At 34.1% G+C, this 23,035-nt stretch overlaps 2 protein-coding genes across 5 annotated transcripts; one reads left to right on the top strand and one right to left on the bottom strand.

Annotated features, from left to right (window-relative positions):
• Positions 1-968: 968 nt before the first annotated feature.
• On the bottom strand, positions 969-12,003 carry LOC128188447 (histone-lysine N-methyltransferase SETD1A-like). Of its 4 annotated transcripts, none has more exons than XM_052859499.1 (16): positions 11,782-12,003; positions 11,542-11,666; positions 11,046-11,141; positions 10,113-10,283; positions 9,666-9,765; positions 7,414-9,434; positions 7,017-7,238; positions 6,819-6,897; positions 6,495-6,572; positions 6,033-6,225; positions 5,641-5,721; positions 4,416-5,329; positions 4,202-4,305; positions 3,846-3,953; positions 3,119-3,376; positions 969-2,794 (listed from the first exon to the last, which is right to left on the bottom strand). In XM_052859499.1, exons 2-16 carry the CDS (start codon positions 11,641-11,643, stop codon positions 2,621-2,623), a joined length of 4,701 nt encoding a protein of 1,566 aa, XP_052715459.1. In that variant the 5' UTR covers positions 11,644-11,666; positions 11,782-12,003; the 3' UTR covers positions 969-2,620. The 4 variants fall into 4 exon arrangements, with proteins under 4 accessions (XP_052715459.1, XP_052715461.1, XP_052715462.1 ...); XM_052859501.1 differs by having other exon boundaries at positions 6,033-6,222; XM_052859502.1 differs by having other exon boundaries at positions 6,495-6,569.
• Positions 12,004-12,237: 234 nt separating this feature from the next.
• LOC128189918 (caldesmon-like) lies at positions 12,238-22,555 on the top strand. Its single transcript, XM_052861728.1, has 15 exons — positions 12,238-12,367; positions 12,675-12,801; positions 13,449-13,555; positions 15,005-15,072; positions 15,605-15,696; positions 16,144-16,194; positions 16,317-16,386; positions 16,544-16,632; positions 16,830-16,979; positions 17,618-17,732; positions 18,316-18,480; positions 18,656-18,709; positions 19,424-19,549; positions 19,867-19,962; positions 20,446-22,555. Exons 1-15 carry the CDS (start codon positions 12,310-12,312, stop codon positions 22,099-22,101), a joined length of 3,024 nt encoding a protein of 1,007 aa, XP_052717688.1. The 5' UTR covers positions 12,238-12,309; the 3' UTR covers positions 22,102-22,555.
• Positions 22,556-23,035: the final 480 nt, after the last annotated feature.

The following is a 23,035-nucleotide window of genomic DNA, read 5'->3' as shown; positions in this document are numbered from 1 at the left end:
AGTATACCGCAGCTTCACTCATTCTAGTCACTATATTGCACAAATGCTCTCGAAAATTGTGACCTTGACCTTCACTTTAATCTTAACTTGACTTTTTCTAGGCAGTTCACTGTTTCCAAATAAACAATTCAACAGTTTTTTCACAGTTCACACAAAGATAGATACAATGTATTTAGGGTTGTGTCCAAATCTTCTGACGTTGTCCTTCTGTGTTACCCTAAATTTTTACTATTTCCCAATTTACTTTCACCTAAGTTTGCAGCATTGTAAACTTTGAAGTGTGAAAATACAAAATACAATTTTTCATGTTGTTAGGCTATGAGGTATGATCATATCCTATGGACATACTTTGATGGGCCTATAGGCTTTAAGGTATGATCATATCCTATGGACATACTTCGATGTAACCTTTGACAACGACCTTGAATTCTAATACAGATGTATACCAGTATATGTTTCTATACTAGTTCTCAAGTAATTAAAAGACAAAGTTTCTCTTTTTGCATTCTACATTCAGAAGTTTCATTTTAACATTTATTAAAATAGTATTCAATTCATTTGTACATGGATGACATACAAAACTGTACAGAACATGTTTTAAAGAGTAACAAACTTCAACCAACTGTATGAATATAAAAGCACTGTTACAAAAGTCATTCACACAAATCACACTATTTACAGATGAAAATTAAATATAATAGATGGTGATCTCTACCGATTATAAACATGCAAATACATCACAGTACTTTTAAATATGTATTTCATTTCATCTAAAGTCTAATTGTATAAGCTTTTTTTTTTTAAAACATACCACTTGCTTTACTCATGTTTGTGAAAAAGCATTTAGTGAATTCTCATCTGGCATTACCACAAATACCATAAGTTTGTCTAATGGCCAATTAAACTCAATTATTTCTGTAAAGCAGTCAATATTAAATTGAGAGATATGGAGTCTATTGATATACATTTTTGTAATTAGTTGGAACACATATCAATAAGATTCTTTAAACATACCCCGGTACATGTACATGTACGTACATTACATGCATGTATATAAATATAAAAGTGAGAGAAAAACTAAAATTGCTTATCAATGAACTTTTAAAAAGTTTAAGCAAAAAGATTACAATTTAAACTGTTTATGCATTTGACATTCTCAAAGCACATTGAAGTAGTAGTTTTTTTAGCATCGCAAAAATAGGAGTTTATCAGAAAACACCACCAGCAAAAACTATTTCATCAAGATATATATACCGGTAAGTCAGTAACTTTAACCCTAATTTAAAACAGTTTGGTGTTGAGCAAGTCATTTATGAAATAACAAAACTACCGAATTTTACAAACAATATGTCACTACCAGTAAATGCTTTGAAATATATCAGACTTTTCCCACTATTCTATTAAAAAAATATAAATCATTAGTTAAAATCAATAAATACATCCATCAAAATACAATGTTTCAAAACTAACAATTTCGAACTCAATGTTAAAACGAAACAGCAACAAGGTCCAAGAATTAACATGCAACATTCTTTCTGATATACAAAGAACATAGGTTTTTTTTACAGCCTTTTAGCTTTACTTGAGGGTGCTCCTAACAGATGGTACTATTTGGCAGTGATTTTTAAATCAATCATACACTTGACAATCTTATGTACCGGTAGTTATGTACCTATATAGCATGAAAGAAAAACATACAAATATTAGCTGCCCAGTTACAGTACACACAAAGTGGGTCCTGGCACATTTTACCATCCACCCTTCTTAAACATCCACCAACACATGGCCATTAAGGTGTGCCACATTTACCTTCTCTTGTACTCATCTCACATCCATAACACATACATGAACATTAGCTTGACATGACACACTTTACAGGTATCTTACAAACAACATGCATAACATACATTCATACACCAGCACATTTACACAATTATATACAATGATTTCATCCAAACAGCACTGTCTTTAAGACTGCAATGACAGGTTATATACACTAACAACAAGCACTAGCACTATAAATTTACAGGTTGTGTCTCAAGTATTTTCGTATCTGGAATCAGGTTATAGTTACAAGAGCCACTGTAAAACACTCTTGATGTATGGAGGATTTCTATCATGACGTACATTTAACGTACATATTTCCAAGCTCAAATATAGCAATAACTGCTGCATTTTCTCACAATCTGAGCTTTCACCCTCAACCTTTCTCTCCCCTCATTCAATCAACAATCTCATTCTACGCAATCACTGATTAAATATCAGATTTGTTATTGTCAATAACAGATCAGAGAAATACTGCTTCATGATCAAGTGAATTAAGGAACTCACGAGATCTTACATAAATGAGTTACTGAATAAACTCTAACTCGATATCTGATAACTGACATTGCTCCTGATTCTCTCATTCATGGAACAGTCTTCCACAACCACATTCTCCAGGACAGAGTCCATTCTTACACGCACGTTCTCTGAATGACTTCAGAAAGGATAACTCTCTCCACTCTACTCCACGTTCAATCTCTGCAGGTATAACCCAAGCTGTGGCAGTCTGAAGGATTCAGTTAAACCCTCAAGATTCATGGATCTGAATAATATATTCTACTTGTCTCTGCCAGTTTCAGTTAAGAGTGCCTCTGCAATTAGGAGCGCCACATAAACAAGGAATCTTTTCGTCCTCAATGGGAAACTTGTAGTCGTAAGTAATTTCCTCATTCACATCTATGTCTCTTTTGGAGTATATCACAATTTTCTTCTGTGATTCCACAGTGATGATTTTTGCATAACAATTTGGCTGTAATAGATATTTAAAAAGTTTACATGTTATTATGCTTATTTTTGTGATAAACAGTCTTAATAGATATTTTTAATCAGGGCCTTTTACTTTATAGTTTAGTCCAAAAATTAATTTCAGAATACATGGTAAACACTCTAGACTAAGGTGATTTGGAACAACTTTATTTTTTTAACCAACTTTAAAGAGAATTTATATCTGTAAACATGACATAAAGGTTTATTTGCAGCACAGGGCAACATGAACAAATATTTACATAATACTTCCAAAAAAACTCCCTGAAAATCAAATAGTATATTGAACTTCTGATAAGTGATGACTTACATTACAACAATGGTTGATGAATCTGGCAAGGTTACCACATTTGGTGGCATCTATAATGGTCTCCGTGTCCACTCTGAAGAGGTAACTGCTCCCGCATCCCTCAGCCTCGTACTTTTTCTCCCTCAAGTCAGCCAGAGATTGACGCAGCGTTTCTCCCACGTACTCTATCACCATTTCATCAGCAGCAATAGGCTCCAAAGCAAACAATCCCCAGTCGTGAATGCCACTGCGAGCAAACTTCAACTGTTTCTTTCTCAGCTGCAAATGAAACCAAAATCAAGGTTGAAATATGGTAGCTACACCACGTTTAATCAATAGTCATATAATATCATCAATTCAAATCCTTTAGAATATCAAAAGAAAAAAAAGGGGGATTTAATATAAAGATAAATCAAGTTGTATAAAAAAGAGAGAGAAAAAATTGACTTTGCAAGCAATAGGACATTGAAATATATCAATCTTATTAAAAACAAATGAAAAACAGCCATCAAAAATATATATGTATATAAAGCAATATATTTATTGAAGTAATTTTTTAAAAAAATTGTTTATGTATGAATCTTTATTCACGTTTACTCTTATACCTTCAGATTAGCTGCAACTACCTGTTAAAAAGCATTATTTTCCACACATTCTTAAAATCGCAGACTTCTTAACAATCTTAGCAAATTAACTTCTTGATGAAACTTTATTTATTGGGCTGTAGAGTCACAAGAAATTATCTTACCCTGAACTGATTAAACTTGAAGAGATCTAAATACTGCGAGTCAGCAATCGTAACTTGGAGTCTCCTGTTTTCATGTCGAGCCTCGCGAGACTTCTGTGTTTTCTTTTCCTGTAAAACATGGCAAAATAGTAATGTGAACATCTGTTACATTTAGTTTCAAAAAAAAATTTCTAAACAATTCTAAAGGAAAGGGTTGCTATCTGTATTAACCTGCAGATTTACAACAATTGTATGAATTCATCACCATCAGTTCTTATCCCCCTTGATCACATGTTACTTTGAATTTAACTTGTCCCCATTGATCACCTGTTACTGTGCATTGAACTTATCTCCAGTGATTACTGCATGGAACTTACCCTGACAGTCTCGGGAGGTTCTGGCTTTTCTGTTTCCTGAGGATTACTCAGCCATGTCTTATCTTTATTTGTCAGCTTGTAATATCCTTCTGTTCTAGCACACCCTGTAATATACCAAACCACATGAATTAACTTAAACCTGTACCTCACATTCACACAATATTTACAGGCAATGCAAGCAAAACTCTTACATGTAAATGTCATTATTCAGTACCTGTTTTGTGGGGTTTTGGAAACTCATTCTCATTTTTCTTTCTCTTTTTAGAAGGAATTGGATCTGGTATGTTAGTGCATGGATGATCTACCCACAAAATATCATTCACCCAGTATCCCATTGGATCATCCGACTCCAGAAGATGATCATAGGTCTTTTTCATGTATCTGATGTCTTCATCATCGATTCCTTTACTGTACATGTCAAAGAACACGAGTCTTTCTTCTTCCATCTTCCTTGGAGGGAATTTTTTGATTGGCTTTGGAGGAGGGAGAAGATTGATTAGTTCTCTACTGCCTTTAGAACGATTAAAAGAGTCATTAACATTGATAGACGTGGATTCCTTCAGAGGCTGCTTCCTCTTTCTCTCTTTCTTCACTGGTGGCTCCTTCTTCTTCTTTTCAGATGCTGGGGATGGTTTTGCCAACTCATGCACAGTGTCTGGCACAAGTGCCTTCTGCTCGACCAAATCTCTGAGATGAGGCTGTGGTGGAAGGCAGTAGTTGTGGTCCATGAACACTTCATAGGGTGTTGTGTTCTCATCCTCTTCTGCCGACATGGTTCCGTCCGTATCATTGCCGTCCACTGTGGGGGGTGGAAGCACGTAGTCATGCTCCACCAAGAAACTTGGTTTTTCTTTCTCCAGGTCCATATCCTCTTCTTTGACTTCAGCTGGGATGGATGGAGCGGGAGGAACAAGCTTCTTGTCCTGTTCACGCTGACTGAGAATCTCCGAAGCTTTTAACAATGTCTCGAATCCAGATGCCTCAGGCTCCTCTGGAATAATAGGCAGTTCCTCTGCTTCTTTCTTTATTTGTGGTTCTTTTGAGATCTGCTTTTTATGGGACTCTATAACTTCTTTCTCTTTCTCTTCCTCTTTTTGATCCTCTTCCTCAACATCAACCTTTTCATCGCTAAAAACAAAAGAAAACAATCAAATGAAGCTTTGGCACTATTGACATCTACAACTGTTTTGTATTCTTACTATAAATACACACCTTTAATTCTTTAACACAAAATCATTAATAAATAAATAATATTTATTACTGCAATTTTTTAGATAAATCAAAATGCAGATCATATATAGTGTTAAACAACTGAGCTTGTCAAATATTCATAAAATTTAATATGCATCAAATCCAAACCCAATAATACTCATTTAATACTTGTGTGTGTACAAATATCATTATGGAAATTTTCCCCTCCATAACTAAAATGTAAATACCTGTCTTCATCCTCCACAAGTGGTTTCTTTGATTCCTCTTTATTTTCCACCTTGTTTGTCTTCTTCTCTTCTATTTCCTCTCTAAAAATGATAAACAATTTGAAAACTGGTGAAAAACTTTATATCTACTATAGTTGAAGAAGTAATCTCTATCGCAATCTTCCATCTAATTTCGATAAAATATCTATGTATCTTGATCATGAAAGACATATCACTGTATGTTCTGAACATTTTATATTCACAAACTTTGGTGATTACAATGATTTTAAGAAAATGAAATGAAAATTTTACATTACTAATACATGTATATACATGTTCATGCATAAATCAGTAAGACCATGAAGTATAAAACTGATCTAAAGAAATTTCTAGAATCGGTTGACTCCTCTTACTTTTTCCTTGTAGCAACCTCCTCTTTCTTCTCCTCTTCTTCCTCTTCACTGGACTCCTCTTCCTCCTCTGACTCTTCCTCCTCCTCCGATTCTTCATCTGACTCTTCCTCCTCGCTACTGTCAACATTTTCTTTCTCTTCATCATCGCTGCTGTCAAGGTTATCCTTATCTTCTGTCTCTTCCTCCTCATCTGCTTTGTAAATAAAACACATCTTCACTCAGGTACCCTTTACATGTACATTAATGCTATCAAGCATTATAATCATGAAAATTCCACACATTTTTAACATACAAACTTGTACATAAAGAAACTGATAACATATATGCGTTGGGTTCTCAAAGTTTCCATTACAATTTTTTTACGTAAAGATAATTAAATTTTTATCAGATACTGACCTCCCATTTCAAAATCCACTAATTCTATGATCTAAACATATTAATGGTATTAAAAGTTATCCATACCATCAGAGTCTTCATCTTCTTCACTGGAGCTATAAATTGGTTTGCGTATTCTAGATGGCTTCTGTTCTTGCTTTTCTGCTTGAAAATATTTTTAAACATTTGAAAAAAAATGGAAAATCATAAATACATGTACATTAGGAGGTAATATATTCATCATTGCTATATGTTGAACATCAGGGGTTTTTTTTCATTTGTTGAATAAAACTTCGAAGCATCTTTCTTTACGGTCACATGAGGTAGAATATAAATCACATTATACATCTATTTTAGGATGCTTTTGTCAACATGCATTTGGGAGAAATTTTAAGTACATTAAAGATATACCTGAAAACCCATCTCTTGTGCTGCTGGATTGCTTGCTTTCTTCATCCTCTGGTGGCGGTGAAGGAGCTTTGTACTTTTTCTAACATAAATGAATTAAATTATATTTTACATGTATATCGACCAGATTTTCACGCAAACTTTCCCAATAATTCCCTTACAAAGATTTCAAAAAATCATCAGAATGACTTCAGTAATTACCTTAAATGATGGAAGTCGGGGTATTCCACCCCTGATACCAAGGAATCCACCCCCCATGAATCCTCCCATGTTGATTTCTCCCTCTCTGGACCACGGATGCTGTGGTTCAAACAGCGAGGCCAATGTGGATGTGACCTCACTCTTCCCAATGGTGACTGTGGACGGTTTTGATGGAGACGATGGTTTATCGTAGGACTTTTCAGGAATGAGACGAGCTGATTGCTGTAATATATTCACAATAAATTACTGTTAATTTGTTTGAATTCCTTAGAAAATTAGTAATTAGCTTAAAGACTTAAGCTGTAATTTATTGGCAATTTATTTAATCATTTGGCAATTATTTAATAGATTGATTTTTTTTCCAGATATATCAGCAATCCTTTATTTGTACACATACCACTTGTTTATGTTTACTGGATTCATCGGACCACCAGCTGTCAAACGACTGGAAAGCAGAGTTTTCCACCATTTTCTTACACATATCCTTCTGCATGACAGACTTAAGCTCCTTGACAAAGCCCTCCAGCACATTTCTAAATTTCTTTTCCATGGCTTCACTTTCTGCCTTTGTTTGCCCTATCATGGGAGATTGGTTCATCATGTCATTGTTATACTGATTGTAAAAATTCTGGTTATACACTTGCATATTATTGGCACCCATGAAATTGTAGTTTTGAAAGTTAGTCCCAAAGTTCATGCCCATATTCTGCATTTGCCAGGGATTGGCTACAAAATTAGCACTGTTGGTCACATCAGAGACTGTGACATCTGGAATAGGATTGACTTCAATGTTTTGGTCATCACTATTTCCTGATGAAATGCTCATTTCATCATCATCCTGCGTTATATCTTCACTAGTCCCCGTGGGAGCAACTGGAATGCTATCAGGAGTAAAGTTTGTTAAAGCACTACCATTAAGATGAGAATTGCTTTCCCGGAAATCTAAGTTGTGAGTTAATTTTCTATCTATCCTCTCTCCTTCAAGAGAGGCAGGCGTATAATCTTGTCCATAATCAAAAGGAGTTCTAGGATTTTGAGCATCAACACAGTTTTCCTTTGGTGTTTTGGGTATCCTATCGGAAAGATCGCCATGTTTATTACTGTATCTCCCTGAAGGTGGAGTCTGTTCTTTCTTCCTTGAATCACTTGTGGATTCATCTGACGGACTTCCAAATCCATCAGATATCCCTCCAACATTCTGTAGAAGACTCTGAATACGGGATTCCAGACTTTGAGGTCTTGGCTCTTCCTCTGTTGGAGTTGGCTCTGGGGGCATGGGTGGAGTCTGAGGCCTAGGGGGTGGGGGCTGCTCCTTCTCCATACTCTCCCTTCTAAGATTATCTCCCCTAGGTTTGGAACCAAGCTCTCTTTCAAAACTCCTAGGATCTCTGTTATCATAGTCCAAACTGTTCCTATTGTCAAACAATCGATCATGCATCCTGTTGTTGCGATTATCATAATTGCGATCCATTTTGTCATGGTTAAAGTCTCTCTCCCGATCATCTCTCCTATTTCCGTGCCGGTCTCGTCTGTTGTATGAATTATCATAATCACGATTACGCCCTTCGTAGCGGTTTTCCCTGAAATCTCTGTCGTACCCTCGGTCATTCCTGTCTTTCCTCCAATCCCTTCCTCCACGCCCACCCCTGTCAGTTCGGTCATAACCATGGTTGTCACGACTGTCTCTCCTATCTCTATTCCTGTAGTTGTGACGGTCATGGTAACGACCTGAATCCTGCCGATGGAAATTTCTGTCATTCTGGGGTGGAGGCACATTATTGGAGTTAAAATTAGGTGGAGGCTTGGTGAAATCTATTTTGTTTGGATTGTTAAACACTTCTTCTTTATGGTGATTGAAATTATCATGCCCGCGGAAATTACGACTACCATTGCTACCAAAATTGTCAAAGTTATTGTTCCCTTGGGCTCCAAATCCCCCTGCAATGTCATTGGGTTGGTTGTTAAACCTATTGTTCCCATGATTGAACTGGTTGGGGGGAGGAGGAAACTGAAAATTACTCCCGGCCATATTAGGGGTCATAGCTGGGGTCAACCCAGGGGTCAGTCCTGTGTTTGTTATGTCAAATGAGCCCTTGTTGTTGTCCTGGTTGTGAGAAAAGCTACCCTGAGAGAATGCAGACATGGGAGTCTCTGATATGTATCCAGTGTCTCCACTGTGGTGGCTTAAGTTTTCCGCTGCATGGATATTGAGATTTTCAGGTTTTCGTTGGTTCTGGAATTCAAGCTCTGGATCATAAGCCTCCTGCTCAAAGCTTGTGTCAGAAAAGCTGGCATTTCCTGAAAACGATGCAGACAAGCGCCTACTTCTCGGATCAGCATTTTGAGCCACTGGTGCTAGTATTGAAGGTTTTGGTTGCTCTGACAACAAGTCCTCAATGATTCGTTGCCTTTCTTTGCCTATTTAAAAAGAAAAATTGATAGAATCTCTATGAGGAATATAAATAAGAAATGTTTTGATACAAGTTCTATATCCTTACATAATTCTGGCTACTCATATTTATAAATGCTTATCAATTCAATTTGTGTTTGACAAAGATAACTTGAAAATTTTATAAGTGTTAACAATAAGTACACAATAACACCTTGTTAAAATACTGTATTATAGATGTAGTGAAAACTATGGCATACCACCAGAGTCCACATAAACACTCATTATGTTTCCCATTTTTGAGGTCTGATTCAGTTTGTCAGCACACATCTTTGCTGCTTTCGATGACATGAAGATAACCTTTACAATGTTACAAGACAATAAAATCAGGTTTATGACTAAAAATGTAATGCAAGAAATTTCTGTAGAAATAACCTAGATACTTGTACATTCATTATTTGTTGATATGTAAAGTCCATTCTATAACAAAATATGCAATAAAACAGGCTAAAAAATTTGATGACATCTCTTATGAAAACAAATTTTAAGTTTTGAATGTTTGGATGTATCAAAATTAAATTAAACATTGTAAACAAACCTCATAATGAATAGTTAAATAAAGTCAAACACTATGGTCTGCATTTAAAAAGGTCCAATTAAGAAGTGAAAAGATATGCTGACATTGAGAATACAAATCTTGGACATACCTTTCCTATACCCATATGCTTCTTGTTTTTAGGATTGTAGTAGATTTTGACTTCCTCTAGCAGTCCAAACTGTTTCACCATATTTTCTAGAAAGTCCTTGCTGATGTTATCGTTTAAGTTGGTGAATGTGACTTCATTTGGTGGGGGTTCCCCAACATAATAGTGATCATACTGAAATATGAATTAAGTTTACATTAAAATTATACAAAACATTTCATTTGCAAACCCATTATGGTACATTTTTTTTCCAATTTCTCGCACTACTTCGTAACAAAATAAAACCCTTTTATTACTAGTATATTGAGATCTAGATCTCATATGCATCCTCTTCAAACTGCTTTATATTATAATATTTACGTTTTCCAGTGTCTTTGCCTGTGATAACACTACGTATCGATTTTGTACTATATAACCCATAACGTCAAATTGGGGCGCCAGCAGGGTTTGCTTATTTATATTTAAATATTTAGTTGTACAATGGCTTTAAGTTATATAAATGTAAGTAATAAGGTATCATTCTTTGAATATTATGAGGTGATAATTTCAGTTGCGTGATCAAATCTATCATAAAGCCCTTCGGTCTTTATTGGATTTGATAACGCCCCGACCGAAATTATCACCTCATAATACTCAAAGAATGATTCCTTATTTCAATGCAAAAGTTCAAGTGCTCAAAATATACTGTTTACACTTTAAAAAGTCTTACAATTGAACTCTGGTGTTTGAGCAAGTTCATCATTTTTAACAAGTTTGAGTCAAATCATTGCATGTTATTCAGTTCTCAACTTAAGGTAGTAACAAAGCTAATGTGAAAGGAGCAACACAACTTGACGGTGACCTCATTCAAAAGCAACATAACTTATTTTATATGTACTTCTTTATCAATAAATGGTGAAATTCATAAAACTTTAAATACTTTCAGTCTTTGTATACCTTAAACCTAGGGATTGGTAAATCTGCTGGCATTCGCTGACTCCATAATCTCTGCAGCCGTGATCTTGGGTCTTTAACATGCACCAGTCGATTATCCTACAATGAAGAATTCATAAGATGTCTATTTCATTTCTCTCGTCATTAAAGAATCAATGCTTTATATAAATGTACATTAGTAACAACTGCAGTTTGCTGACTTACAGTTGTGCAATAATGAAGTGTAATATCCTATTAGACCCAATTATTTTAATGCCTCTGTAATAATAATGAACTGTTAAATATCCCTTAATCTTGATAATATACATTGTTGGAGTCTTTATGATAAATAATTATAAAGGCTAATTAATCACCATTCTTGTTTTTAGGGAAACAAATCTATTTTTGCTTATAGCTTTCTTTGCATTCATGGTACACTTGCCAAACCCTCCAAATCGATGATTGAAATGCAATTTTATATTCGAAATTCTCTTAAAATTTGCTTTTCTGTGTTTCTCACCGTTGGATCAACACCCTCAAATCTATAGATCTTAGTTGATCCACCTCTAAGCATAGGATCAACCAACAACTTGTAATTACGCCTCTTTTTATCCACTTCCATGGTCCTGACGTTGAGTAATCAGCCTGAAAAACATAATTCAACATTAAATAAACTGAAAGAGTAATTGGTATTCCCTTGATCCCCAAAAATTGCTAGCATCAAAAATGTAAACAGAGAATAAAATGGCAAATGCCTCACAATATAAAGAGTAAAATTGCAGTCCAGTTTTTTGCTGTCCTGGGTAAGTCTGCAATAACTTAACAAATGTCTTACGTATATAAAACATAGCTAAGTTATTCAAACTTAAAATCGTCTCCAATCATTTGTTTCTATCGCCTGTAAAGACAATTTAGTAAGACGTTTTTCATTCACATCTTCACTAGATTTTGCTATCCCAGAATGCTCTGCCAAGATAATGCTGAGTTAGGTTTTCTAGTGTTGCGCGCATTTTCGTATTAATTAAGTGAAATAAAATATATTCTATTTATGAAAAATAATGTAGAGTTTGAACACTTAAATGGTTTTTTGGAAAAGATTATTACAAAAACCAACGATAAATGGTAAAAAATAACCTTTTAGTTCGAAATTCCGGTTTATGTAAAAGAATTTTTGATTGGTTTATAAAAATTGGGAAACCCCTCAAATATTAGCCAATAAAAAGACATTTTATAGAATATTTGTTATCGCTAGATTCATTCTGGAGAGAAACACGTGTAGATTTTAGCTATGGATATTAAAAAGAAAATAAACAAAATTATCAGACGTGTTGCCAAATCCGCCAAGGGTAGTTATATCTTTCAATCTTGCAAATTTTACCATTCCAAAATGTCAAATGATCATAATGAAAATAGAGGAAAACAAAACACATTGATTCATCTTGTCCAAAATATTTTTTTTACTCTTATTTCATTATATCACATCTGATTAATAACATATGAATTCTGTTCAAAGATTTTGTAACATCAAAACCAAAATATTAATAAAGAAATATAAATTTATGGAAATCTGTTTCTGCTTCAAACAATGTCAAGATATTATAATACATGTGATAACTATACATTTAGTACATGCTTCTTTTTTTATTTTTACAGATATCAAGAATGTATCACGAAAAGAATTAAGTTCTGCCTTTCAGACAGCAATAAAAGATCTTCCAAACGGCGATGTTAAGGAAGCTATTGAAGCACAATTTGAAAAATACTTGGGTGATTTTGAAAGGTAAAATATGTTACACTACAGTAGCAAAAAATCTTTGTTTATGTGGCAATCAGACCAGTTTGGATACCAACGTAATACTGGCATGCAACCAGTCTTCGCAGGGTACCATCTTTCATCAGTGCATTTTTACGACATTTTATGAACACATAAAATTATATACAAAAAATGACTTAACAATGCACTGGAGAAAAATGGTACTCGGTGAGAACTTGTCGCACGTCAGTATATGGCACTGGTATCCAAACTGACCAGAGAGTCAGGGTTGCAAGGTTCGAATCCTGATTTGATCCATCATTATTTCTCCCATCCCACACATTTTGAAGATCATTTGAGGGGGAAGGTATGTGACAATCAAACCAGTTTCAGTGTGCCAGATAGCTTCAGTTGGTAGAGCACCCGACTAGTGATTCACGGTGGCCTGGGTTCAAATCTTGGTCTGGTCCGTCATTATTCGTCGCATCCTGTTACATTTATAATTGTTTCTGTTTTTCAACTTTTCAACATTCTTGTGAATGGTTTTTAAAAGTCTACAATCTAGGCTGTATGTTTTTCTATAGTAGTAAAGAAACAAGAAACTTAATTTATGGTCACATAAATACATCAGTCTGTGACACACATATTTTTGACATTTTTATAACATATTGTAGGAGGGTATTGCAGTCAAAAGAAAATGGCATGTTTTATCACAAACTCAAACCAGACGAGATTTGGAAGCCACCAAAGGGGATGTCCAATGAAGAGGCAGAGAAGATAAGTAAGTGTGATTTTATTTGTTGAATTGTTTAGCTTTTACTATATATCTAGAGCTTGAGAGGAACCCAATAGTTAACCAAAAGAGTGTCCCAATTGTTTTTTTGGTTAATGGTTATTGGTTAACTTGTGCTTGAGGTAACTAGTGCCTACGTCAGCTTCTACATATTAAGAAGTAAACACTTCTACACAAACACATACTAGATTAATTTGAAACCAAACCAGCAAACTTATATCTCATAATTTTTCAATGCATTGAGATGTTATTCTCCACACATTTTACTTTTTTTACTTCTTTTTCAGTGACTGTTTTAAAGATTTTTTTAACAAGTAGGGAGAAAAAAATTTAAGATGTTAATTTAGGGAAATTAGTAAATGAAGTTACTAGAAATTTGCTTCAGAACGTTGTGTATATATTCTTATGTGTACATGCATGTTGATTTTTAAATTGTATTTTTCATATTTTCACTATTCAGGGTTTGACACTAAGGCACGTCCTACCGACATTGTCTAGTAAACGATAGGTCCGGGTTAAATGTCTGTTTACTAGCCCGACTGGTCGTGTGAAAAAAAAGTGTGCACATACTTTTTCTCTAATATTCATATCAATAGAAGTAAAAGCACTTTTTCCTAACAGGCTTAAATTCTACAAACCGTAATTTAAGTACAACCCAAGGACTAACCTATAGGATGAAGTGGGGGGAATACTCTCTTTTTGATCGGTAACTTTGTCGGAATTCCATACGAACGAAAAGCCGAAGTCGCCCTGTACACGGAGTTCATATAATCGTGTAAATTAACCCCAAGGGCAATAAAATGATAATTTTTTAATTCTAAAGACGTCTTCACAAACTCAGTTTATGTCTCTTGTGATTAATTAATCTAGTCTGTCTTATCTTTAGGGGTTATAAATACGGGTGATGCAACCACAAGCTGTACAAAACGATGTTTATTACTTTAAGGCCAGTGTTGATATAACAGTGAATTTGTTGGTAACATGTAATTAGCTTATAACACTGCCAAATATATGCTAAAATAATCATAAACCCTTTGTTATAATATCTTTTTAAAAAATCTAAATCCTCAACATAATGGTTGGGTTGGACTTCCATGTTTCTCTGTTAAGGAGAAGTAAAGTCTCCCTAAGGTTTTGTTGGTCCCTGGTCAACCATTGAATACTTGTATCATTATTAGTACAGTTTGAATAAAATTAGATCTTAAATAGTGTTTGAATGATTCATTATTGGTAAAGATAAACCAATACAATTAAACAGAAATGGGTATTTAATATTTTATGTTTGTCATTTTTAACTTTTAGTTTATTTTTGTCAAAATTGGTCAGGGCAAGTAGTAGAAGGGTCAGGGCTAGTGAAAAATTGCTGAGGTAGCCCGACTGGTCCAGTTATTAAAAAACTTAATGTCAAACCCTGCTATTGATTCAATTTTTTTCCAGGAACTTGTATGATTGCCAAGAAATTAAAGAAGGGGCTGGATATAAAAAGAGATGTGTCTATGCTTCAGGTTAGTATGAAATGTAGTTCCCGTAGAAGAATGATAACCTATGAAATAAAAATACTTATTCATGATCTGCTCAGAATTATTTTATTCGTATTTGTGGGCATCAGTATTCAGTGATTTGGTTTCAAGGATATAAAACTGTGTTGAAAACAAAACAATTTTTTGTCCAGTTTCTTACTTCGATAAAAATTTGATTAGGTTCATTAGCCAAACAACAAAATCCATGAAAATCAATGCACTTCAAATATTGATAAAGCCACCATATTTGATCAACTTTTTGTTACAATGACTCCTGATGATGCAACAAGTTCTTAGCATAGCAACATCAAAACTAGAAGCTTTTCAGAGGGATGACTTTAAGCACATTGAATGAGATTCTCTGGAAGTCTGATATCTAGAAACATTATTTTGTTTTTTCAGAGTTCAAACATTTTATTTCCTGTAATATTTTATACAGACATTGAATATAATGAGCTTACTCACTCCTGACCATGTTTTTACATTGATTTAAATTTCATATCAATTTTCTCTTTAGTCATGTCAGAAGGACCCAAGAGTTTTGATGAAGCTGAGTTCCTCATTAATTCCTCTGCAGAGCTTAAAAAATGTTATGGACATTTATGAGGGGTAAGTTAGTGTGAATTCCTTGTGGAAGGTAGTAACAATTGATTGTTTTGCTTTTTTTATTTTAATTAGATACTCACAAAATATTGAAAGCTGTTTGGAAATAAGATAAATGTACAGTATGAATAACAAATACAGATCATGGTATCCTCAAGATGGCTTTTGAATTAACATATGAACAGAGCAAATTATATGCCGGCTTGGAATCCATGAGGATATGCCAGCTTGAATTATGGGGATGAAATGATTTTTATTTTATTTTGAAAAAATTAAAAATTAATTTTTGGAGGAAAAGCACATTCAGTATTTGCACAATAGGATTTGTAAATGATAGTAGATTTCAAACATCTCAGGTGTGTGAATTAAGCATTATACTGATATATTTGATAAAATCTTATAATAGTGAATTATGGGTTTTTTTGGTAAAGAATTATTTCTGTAATTTTACAGGTATTGTCAAAATGAAATGGAGAAGTGTTTACACAGCAAAGATGTTCCAAGGTAAAATATAAGCATGTAGTGTACCTTCATTAATTTACTACATGTAGCTCGTAATGTAACGTCTAGTGATAAAGGAAGACAATAATTTCGCAACTGTTTTATATGATCTGTTTGAATTTCAGCATTCAACGTTTGGCTGACTTTACAGAAGAAGGCCTACGATGGGTCAGCATGAAGTACAGAACTATTCCAGTATGTGAAGATGAATTTGAAAAATAAAGAGATATATTTGGATAATCAGTTTGGGTTTATAGAACTAAATATCCTCTTCATTAAAAGTAGATTGGTCATCCTCAATACAAAACAAGTAAATGCATTTGTACCTGAATGTTTGATTCTCTAATTGCAGGGAAAGATGGAGAAGTCCTTGCTAACTTATGCTGACATAATGGCTGCTTTATCCTCAATATATGTGGACTTAAAAGTTGTACTCTCTAGGTAAGTTTTGAACATTAGATGAAATTATTGTAGAAAATGATTATAAAAGTATTGAGTATTTTTATTAATGAAAGAGAGAGAGAGAGAGAGAGAGAGAGAGAGAGAGAGAGAGAGAATAGCTGTGAAATGCAAGTATGATTTATGATTTATTTTAATTGAGTACTTTTAAAGTATTTTTACATAATTATTTCTTACAGAGATATGGAGAAAAAAGAGATTTCATCTGCTGCAAGGATGCTGTGTGGTTTAGTGAGTGCAGTGGTTCCAGACAGCCATAAACTGGACGTCTTACTTCAGCTAGCAGAACTTACCCCTGATGACCAGAAGTTTATCTGGCCATATGTTAAGTACGTACAGCTTTTCGCTGCATATATTTAATGACTCTGATGATACATTTCTATACTCTGTCCCGAGTTTTTGCTTCCACCACTTTTTGCTAGATTTTTCAATAATAGTAAATACCTGTGTGCTAAAACTACGTTCATCCACTAATATAAAAAATGTCCAGATTATCTGTTTTGAAACGCCCCCTCTACCGCTTTAGGTTTCAATACACATCCCGAAATTGAAAGTCTACGGAGATTTTGCATTGCAACAGCCATTCATGAGCCCGGATGATAATGTTAAAAAATTGCGCGATGTATTCCGAGTGTATTCTGAATGGAGAAAAGATGTAAACATTCCCCATTATAAATCTCCGTAAGGAATCTGTTTTCGTTCCTGTGAATTTTTCTTAGAGGAAAGGGATAATTGTTCAATGAAAATATCTTGGATATATTCCCTTTTAACGATTTCAACTGTTTTTCTTTCACAGGTATGTGTAAATTTATTAAAAATCATCAAAAAGCGATGGAAGCAATAACTTGGGACAGACTATAGTTTCAAAACATTTATTCCGCAGAGTAATAAAACCATGGAGAATTTTGCTGATGACTTTTGAGGTACTTAATCTACATTGTTTTATACTAGTAAGGCTTCTTTGTAGGAAATCTCTTAAGGATTTCAAGATTTCGGGCGACAATAAAAGGTTCCTGAAATACAACATCTGTATGGTGAAGCTGAGTAAACTTTGGCCAGAAGGCATGGAAGAATTTATTCAGGTTTGTAAATTGGTTATAGGGGGATTCAAAGGAAGTTTGGGAGAATATCAATCTGATTAAAATACAGATAACTAAAAATGCACAGACGTCACAATATCACCTACAGAAAAGCTTTTCTGCCATCTGATTACCGGTACATGTAGTTACATGTAAATCCAAAGTGGTTCTGATGAAATGGAACATGACTCTCAATGGGTTGTAGCCAGACCTCTCTGCACTTTACGCTATGTAGAGATCTGTATCTTAATTAGATTAGCTGGAACCTGTACTATAACCAAATCTGTTCACTCTTACAGTTTTACAATATTTCTTATAGATTTTCCTGTTAAAAAACATGAAGTTTTCAAAATGCATTTCTTATCATTTTAAGATCAAGATGTTATAATTTGTTCATCACTAAATGAATACATTTGTACTAGGTAAAAAAAGTCATATTAAATGTATATTTTTTTTAAGTGAATCATGGAATTAAGTATATACCAAAATAAGGAACTAACAGTTTTCAAAGTGTGTAAAAAATCTTGAAAATAAGCTGGCTGCTTTTAAAAATATTTTTCCTAAATACAAAATAATTGATTTTCAGTCTGCCAAGAAAATCCCTGCTCCATCTGATTTTATCACTTGGATTTCATCTTGCAATCCTGCCCTTCTGGAGTCCATTCCGACTGACAGGAAGTTCACAGGGACTCATGTCACCCGTTTCATGCTGGAGGATTTAGATGAAAACCTTATTGAGCAGTTTCTGGAAGTAAGTCAAGAATCATTGTGAAACAACATTGGTGATTCAGTGAATGAAATTACCATTATTTTCGATATCCTGCAGAAATAAGTTTTAACTAGTTCATGTACAGTTTCCTTACATTTACTTCTTCAATACACATGAATATCTATTTTTTTTAAATTAATAATATGTCTTTCTGTAGGCATTGACTGATAGAAAGGACGAATCAACAGAAACAGCAGAAGGTGAACCTATGGTAAGTGTGGAGTTGAACAAAGAATCTTTCAGAAAGGTTTATAAAAACTTTCATTTTGAAGTAGAAGGCATTTTGTTTTGAAAATGCCTATTTATTGGCCACGTTTCATCCATTTGATATCTTGAGAACTCTTTTCATATGACCCATATTGATTTAATAGTTAGAGATCACAAAGCTCTGTCAACTTCCTAGGTCTAATTTGAATAAGATTGGCTTCCTAGGTTCTCGCCATAAATAATTACAATCAACAGGTGTACCAACATCAGTATTTCAGGTACTTACAGTAGACAGACATTCAGTATAAATAATTGTATAACTTACATGTATTTATAAACATTTTGTTAGTTCCATTCAAAAAACAATTGATGGGAATTGTTTAGTAATCCGTATTGGCAGTGAAGATTCTCAGTAATAAGTTCTGAAGAGAGTCAAGTTCAACGTAAATGATTGAATTGAATACAGCTTTGAAAACTTTTAAATGATTGAGTATCTCTAGTGATTTTGTTTCATCTAGCTAACTTATAAAACCCAGTTTGTTGGTTTCAAAAACCTATACTGGCCAGTATTCCTCAATTTGAAGGAACTGAAACACTTACCATTTTGCACATGTACATGAAATCTGCAAAAGTGAAACTCTTTCTAAGAAAACTATTACGGTAGTCTAAATTTCTGAATACCAGATACTCAGTAAACAGACGTATGTAATTGACTTAGGTGGCTGATGATGCCGAGGCGGTGGACGAAGAATTGCCAGACCTAGAAGTGATCGAGGAGAAGACTGAGACCAGCACCACCTCAGCCCCACAGGAATTATTTTTCATTGACAAGGGAAAGCCCAAGGTAATCATTAGATCAGAAAACTATTACTAGTATTTACCTCAAAATATTATTACTGCATATTGAAATATTAAGGGTTTGAATTTTAAAGTTTTAAAAATTTGCTTCTTACCATAATATCATTAAATAATGTGAATGATCTGAAATGTGTCTAAATGACAAGGATCTCTTTTGTTATAGGTAGACTGTGTTTTATGTTTGTACATGTAATAGGTAGACTGTGTTTTATGTTTGTACATGTAATAGGTAGACTGTGTTTTATGCATTGAACAAGTACATGCTGTAATTATGCAGGAAATATTTTTTGCTTGATTTACTAGGCAGAAAAGGATAAATTGATAGACTTAGATGAGGAGGAGGAAGAAAATGAAGAAAAAATGGAATGTGATGATGACAGTGGTTTAAACTCTGAAAGTGTAAGTCCAATTTACTTGCTAAGATTTACTGGTAAATTTGGTTGTGTTTATTAACACACATAATGTGACTTATAGATAAAATTTATCCAGTTTTTTGGAAGCTATAGGAGTGTTAAAATATTTGCGTTTGTTAGTAAAACATTCTCTATCATGACAATGTGCTGTCTGTCTTTAGAACTGCTTACGGTGATTTGAATGGGATGTGATCATGTACGGTACTTGTAATTGTCTTCTAATAACTAGAATAACAAGATCTACTTGTATATCTACATGTACATGGTACTATTGTATGTTATAATGAATTAAACACAAAGAAACCCAATAACTTCAGAATGACAGACACAAGTTTTGTTTTTTGAAAAATTAAAAAATTGAACCACCTCTACAGTACAAGACTCGTAAGAGGAAAAAAAAAGTCAAGAGACTTCTTAATCACAATTAGTAGTCACAGCTTTGGCTCATTGGTGTGTTTGTATTTTGCAGCCTTTAGTATTGAGTGACAGTGATGAAGAAGATGATCCTACCATCATAGTGGATGATGCTCTAGAAGAAATAGAAGAAGTCCTCCAGAATGCAATGAATAAAGAAGTCAGTGGAAGTGAACAGGAAGAAGAGGGAGAGGAAGATGTCATTGTCATGGATGATGTGAAGACAGGCAGTGCCTTGAAAAAAGAAAAAAGCTCAAGGAAAGGCAAAAAATCTGGTTTTGGGGATTTTGAAATGCATCTTAGTTCATTAAGTAAACAGTTAAAGTCCAAAACTGAGGCAATGGAGACTGATGAATTAGATAAAACTGTGACTAAGGATACAGAGTCACAGGAAGGTTTAGTTACACCTCAAAAAACCCCAATGAGATCTCAAAGGTCTAGTTCAAAGAGAACAACATCAACAAGTTCCCAAAAGTCAAATGAAGATGATAAGAGAATGGGGGAAGACAAGAAAGAGGAAGAGAGTAGGGCTAATAATAAATCACCAAGGCAGGCAAGTAGCTCCAAAGAAGAAAAAGTTCAGGAGGTCTTGAAAGAAGAGGCAGAAGAAATCTCCAGTGATAATGATGATGCAGCAGAGAGTGTCGTTTCTGATTCCTGTGATTCTGATGAAGCTGATTTTGTTAGCTGTCCAAAAATAGAAGAAAGCATTCAATCTGCATGCTCTAAGACAGGAAATGAAACAGTTTGTGAATTCATGTCCCCAACTGTTGAAATGATTCAATCAAAAGTAAGGAAAAGCAGTAGACGGAAGCTTTTGAAGGATGACAATCCTGCTGCAGAAGATGTAGATGTTTACACATTTATTATGTCCCCAGCAAAGAAGTCAAAAGCATCTGAAGAGGACTCTTCCAACAAGGAAGATGAAACTGCCCAAACGACAAGGAGAAGATTAAGAAGAAAAACTACTTCAGACCTTCTGCCAGAAAGCAAAACCAAGAAGGATAGTACAAGAAAATCCTTGATGTCACTTGAAAACAGTAACAAAAAAAGTGATTCTAAAATCACTGAATATTTCAAAACAACCCCCATTAGAACCCATGGAAAAGTGCTCTATATGGATGAAAGTGTGGAGGAAAAGAGCGGTCAGGTGTCAGATGCTCAAGAAATTTCAACAAATGGGGACAAGAAAGCAGAAGAAAGTGAAAGTGGATCAAGCATAAATGGGGGAACAAGAAGAAGTACCAGAAAAAATAAGCCAGCAAATGCTTTAAGTGATCTGACCAAACACACAAAGAACTCGCCTGTTAAGAGAACAAAGAGTCAGTCAGGCAGTGAAGGAAAAGAATCAGAATCAACAACTCGACAAACCAAAGATAGTAGAATTGTGACAAAATCTGGAGTGCAAACTTTAGACAATGTAGAAGAAGTATCACCAAGGAGGACTAGAAGTAATTCAGAATCCAAATCAGCACAGGAGAATAAGACCATAAAAGACAATGCAGATGATGCTATTTATGCATCAGAGATGGACTCTAGTTGCGATGACATGAAAAAGACTGGGACCTCTAAATTGACTCCTAAAAAGAGTCCAAAAGCCCAGAAAAGAGTTCTTCGATCAAGGAAAGCAACACCTTCAAAGGGAATGCAATTATCAGAGAGTTTACCTGTTGATTCCCCAAGAAAATCTCTACGATCAAGAAAAACTTGATACTTGTTTCATATTTTTATTGGTGCTAAAAAGTCATAACAAGCTCAACTGAACGAAATGTTAAAATGAGCAATTTTGTTACTTTTGGTTGAAGCAGAGTGATTTGAAGTGTCGTTAAACTTCTTATCTGCAAGACTATTTTTTGTTACCACAACTTTTATTTTTTATAACAACTTTTCAACCTGTATAAATTTTCTGACCAAATATAGTGAATTTCAGAATTTTAAAACGTGGTGCAATTGTAATTTTTTTATCATTATTTTAATTTTTCTTATCATCCATAAGAGTCGTTCATGTTTCTGTTTATCAATAAAGTTGACTGTGAACTTGATTCCGAGACATGGAGTCATAAAGCGGCTACAAAAAAAAATTTTGCGTTTATTTATGCTTGAAGTACATGGTGACTTTTGTGAAATAAAAGCCAGAAAAGAACCATAATGGGTCTTAATGTTTAATTTGAATGTGTTTGAATTGTTGCAATTTTAAGATGAATATGGAAGCACGTTATAGAGGTGCAAAGGATCTATTGCAAATAACAGAAGAATTTACCTATAGGAGATTGATTTCCCGGGAAAAAATCGGTTTTTTTTTTGTTATTTTCTATCGTACATATTTCTAAATTTTTCGAATTTGCATTTTTAACAACAAATTGCTCTTGCAATCTTATAATTAATTTTCAAAGTTGGCTAAAACAGCATTTACTCAGTAAAATGGTATACATGTATTTCTGCATGGTTTATGGCCTATATTTACATCATATAGTGTAAGTCTTGGATAGCTCAGTAAGTTAAAGCAATGACTGTCACACACGTGGTGTTTTTTAGCCCTGGTTCGAATTTATCTGTGGATATACTTTACCTTTGTTTTTAAATTAACAGCATTTATAAATACTGTTTTCATCTTTAATGCAGAATTGTGCATTTTGTGTTTAAAC

This window comes from Crassostrea angulata, chromosome 6 (assembly GCF_025612915.1).
Source record: "Crassostrea angulata isolate pt1a10 chromosome 6, ASM2561291v2, whole genome shotgun sequence".
NCBI classification, from domain to species: domain Eukaryota; kingdom Metazoa; phylum Mollusca; class Bivalvia; order Ostreida; family Ostreidae; genus Magallana; species Magallana angulata.
This window is presented reverse-complemented; position numbering and strand designations above follow the sequence as displayed.